This window comes from Erythranthe guttata, chromosome 4 (assembly GCF_056151865.1).
Source record: "Erythranthe guttata isolate IM_541 chromosome 4, IM_541, whole genome shotgun sequence".
Lineage (NCBI taxonomy): Eukaryota > Viridiplantae > Streptophyta > Magnoliopsida > Lamiales > Phrymaceae > Erythranthe > Erythranthe guttata.
This window is the reverse complement of record NC_142536.1, coordinates 9,363,038-9,367,087: the sequence shown is the minus strand read 5'-3', so window position 1 is coordinate 9,367,087 and position 4,050 is coordinate 9,363,038. Positions and strand designations below refer to the sequence as shown.

Sequence of the window (4,050 nt, the reverse complement as noted above, 5' to 3'; positions counted from 1 at the left end):
TTATGAGAAGTGGTGTTTCGACTAGTAAATTGTATCAACAAATGCATAAGAGAGAAATATAGGGATATAAGTGGAAACATAAGATGAAGATTAGACTGTAGTCTCTCTTTATAAAAGTAATTAATCTTGTTAATTTTGAGTTTTATAATAATAAAGCAACCAATTAAAGTTCAATTGAATAATACCAACATGTTAGTGATTGAGAATAAATCAACTTGTACGAGTCCTCTTTACTTTAATATAGATCAAATTTTATTGAAGCATAACATTTAATAATACTTGTAAAATTGTAAAAAAAAATCGTTCATATTTTATTGAAGTCACTAGTTTTCAGTATTTTGCATAAGAACGGCGTCAAGATAAAGAGGGAGTCTTTAATTTATTATTTAAATCCTAATATTGTGTCGGTAAAACTAAAATATTGAATATTCATTTTTGCAGATCCTCGTGGATATAGGGTACAATTGTATCTGAACCATATTAAATTTGTGTCTCGTTCATATATGTTTTTACAAACTGTTTCACGAACTGTCACTACACTACACGCAACAGTAACGAAAAACTGAATTTAACACAAATAATTTATATTTGCACGAAATAAATTCTAACAATTGTCATCAAGAGCATGTCTCTAGATATACTTAGTGAGATTTTTGGTATTAATTAATTTATTTTGTTACGTGCAAATATGTTTCATCGTGAAGTGCACGTATCGTACAAGTAATACCTACACGCAAGTGCACGTATCGTACAAGTAATATAATGGATTTTTATGTCCGGATATCGATCACACGAGAAATATTCAATTGTCTAATCCTAAGCGCTAGATTCTCACAACTATGTTCAAGTCCACCATGTACAGTCTAATTAACAATGATTAACTAAATTACACTAAAATATTAAACGCAAATTAAAATAGCAAGAAAAATATATAAACACGAGGATTATCAAAGTAAACGATCCTATGATTTTATCTTCCCTAATGTGATTATTGATCCCCCAATTCCCTCAATTATGCATGCAAATAATTCGGATTACTAACCTGAGGTGCTAAATTAATCATAACCCGCTTCCGCGTGTATTACGATTCTATTATTCAAGACTAAATTACTGTATTCGTACGCAATTTTAATCAAGAACAAAGCATTAAGCACAAATCTCAATAATGGCTACCTAAGAGGTTAACTATATTCCTATGATAACACAACAAAGGCTCTTCTACCGTAGTTCTAATTGTTAAACCGATCTTCCGATTCATGCATTCAACAATAACAATAAAGCACATAAAGTGATCAAGTTCATGCACTTAATAAATCAAGTAGAAGAAACAATCTAAATTAATACTTGCATAAAATCATAGAATTGGGTTCACAAATCCTACATAGGGTTTGAATAAAACCTTAGAAATATAGACTTAGCTACTCGTAGTTCTTATGATAAAGAAAATAAAATAAATAAATAAAATAAGAAAAACTATGCTTGAGTCTTCGTTGATCTTTGTTCCTCGCGTTTTGTGGTGTAAAATTTCGTAGAGACTTGTTGCTTTTATAGTCTTTTCTTGATAAGGAAGTAGTTGAAACCTAATACGAATCAATTTCCACCACTTTCCCCCATCATGATTCGTTCTTCGATTTTTGCCATGTTGGAGTCCCAATTTTGGAATGTTGCGTGAATAAGAATTGTATCCCTGGAAATTAGCTTTCCAATGCCGCCAAAACCAGCTGATTTGGAGTTTGTATGAGAGAGATATGCTCGAAATGGTGGACACTGTCAAAGCTGTGTCGAGATTCCTTCTTCCAATTTGATTTATTTCCTTATTTGCAACTTTTTCCTTTCTTTTTGATACTTTTTCCTTCATGGACACCTAATTCTCATTTTCACCTATAAAACACAAAATCAATTAATTAAATCACAAATATAATTAAATTTAAACAAAAGATCCACGTAAAGTAAATGTATTGAGTGTATAATCTACAATCAACAACCACCTCTCCTAGATGGATCAAATTAGTCTTACTGGAAATCGAAGATGAAGATGTTTATCAAGTCTGCTGATGAACGAGCCTGGCTTGCTATCGTGACTGGTTGGACCCCGCCCATGGCTAAAGGAACAGATGGTATGGAGACAGTAAAACCAGAAGGAAAATGGATTAATGAAGAGATATTACTTGCCAGTTACAACTCAAGGGCGATAAACTCAATTTTCAGTGGCGTTGGTGACAATCAGTTCAAACTGATATCATCGTGTATATCAGTAAAAAGGGCATGGGAGATCCTACAAGAGACGTACGGAGGCACATTAACTGTTAAAACATCTAAGCTGCAGATGCTAGCCACAAGATCTGAAAGTCTTCGTATGGAGGAGGACGAGACGATTGTTTATTTTCACGCTAAACTGTGTGATATTTCAAATGAATCTTATGCACTAGGTGAACAATACTCGGAAACAAAGTTGGTAAAAAAGGCACTACGTTCATTACCAGAAAGATTCGCTTAAAGAGTTGCAGCAATCGAAGAAGTGAGGGATATCAACACGCTAAAGCTAGATGAGCTCATGGGTAAATTGCAAACCCAAGAAATGAATTTTAGAGCAAATATCCGAGATAAGAAAAATGTGAAGAATGTGGCATTCCAAGCTGAAGCTCGCCATGGCAACTCACAAGGCCAAACATTTCCTACCTTAATATTGAAGAATCCTTAGCAATTATGACAAAGAACATTGAAATGCTACGTCAAGAAATTGAAAATTGAGAAAATTCCTCTCAATCAGGTAAGTCTGTTAATCTTCAAAGTCTTAAAAAGTTGTCTAATAATGGTTATTCTTATGATACAAAGTCTAGAAGAATACAATGTCGAGAGTGTATGGATTTTGGACATATTCAGGCCGAGTGTACAAACAAATTGAAGAAAAACAGGTTGTCACTCACCACTGTTTGAAGTGATAAAGATAACAGTGATGAGGATGAGAATAACAAAGAAGACCAAACCACTAACTTTGTAGCATTCAGTGGTACTACTTCGATGAGCAGAACCGAGGGAACTGTTGCAACAGTCTGTCCAACAGAACTCAGGTATGATGAATTATCTTCAGATAAGAACAAGAGTCCGACTTCATCATTTATTTTTGCAGGTAACTTTGAGAGCAGTAGTGATGATGAAGAGCCCACCCTAGAAGAGATTAAAAATACATATGAAAAAATGTACCGGAAGTGGCTCGAAGTATTTGAGGTAAATAAATGTCTTCAAAAGGATAAGCATGTTCTCATAGAGGAAAACAAGGTGTTGAAGGTAACAATTTCTACTCTTGAGGACAATTCTATTAGAGTAGATAAATAAACAAGCTATACTGATACTTACTGATACTGCAACTGATATTGATAATAATACTGATACTGATGCAAATACTGATATTGATATTGAAATTGATACTGATACTGACATTGACACTGATGTTGATAGTCATATTGATATTAAATCTAATATTGATACTGATACTCATATTAATATTGATACTCATAATCATATTGATTCTCATATTAATATTGATACTATTATTGATACCGATATTGATAGCGATGTTGATATTAATACTAATAATACTGATACTAATACTAATATTGATATTGATACTGATATTGATACTGATACTGATTCTGATACTAATACTGAAACTGATACTGAAATTGATACTGATGTTGATACTTATACTGATACTGATACTGAAACCGATACCGATGCCGATACTCATACTGATACTTAAATTGATAATGGTAAGTACTGATACCAATACTAATATTGGTTAATACTGATACGTATACTTATATTGATATTAATTTTAATATTAATATTAATATTAGTACTAATAAGAATACTATTATTAATAGTAATATGACTACTAATACTAATATTAATACTATTACTAATACTAATATGAATACTCATGTACTGCTGCTAATGATACATATACTGATACTGATACATATACTGATATTGATAATGATACTGATACCGATACTAATATTGATACGGATACTTATACTGATATTAATA

At 32.0% G+C, this 4,050-nt stretch overlaps 1 protein-coding gene across 1 annotated transcript; it reads left to right on the top strand.

Annotated features, from left to right (window-relative positions):
* The first annotated feature begins 2,029 nt into the window (after positions 1–2,029).
* On the top strand, positions 2,030–2,497 carry LOC148771087 (uncharacterized). The gene has a single exon (XM_088817481.1). The coding sequence runs from the start codon at positions 2,030–2,032 to the stop codon at positions 2,495–2,497; it is 468 nt and encodes a 155-aa protein (XP_088673607.1).
* The last annotated feature ends 1,553 nt before the right edge of the window (positions 2,498–4,050 follow it).

Bases quoted from the DNA above. Each gene is read 5' to 3' on its own strand.
- LOC148771087 (XM_088817481.1), top strand. From the start codon at position 2,030: ATGAAGATGTTTATCAAGTCTGCTGATGAACGAGCCTGGCTTGCTATC.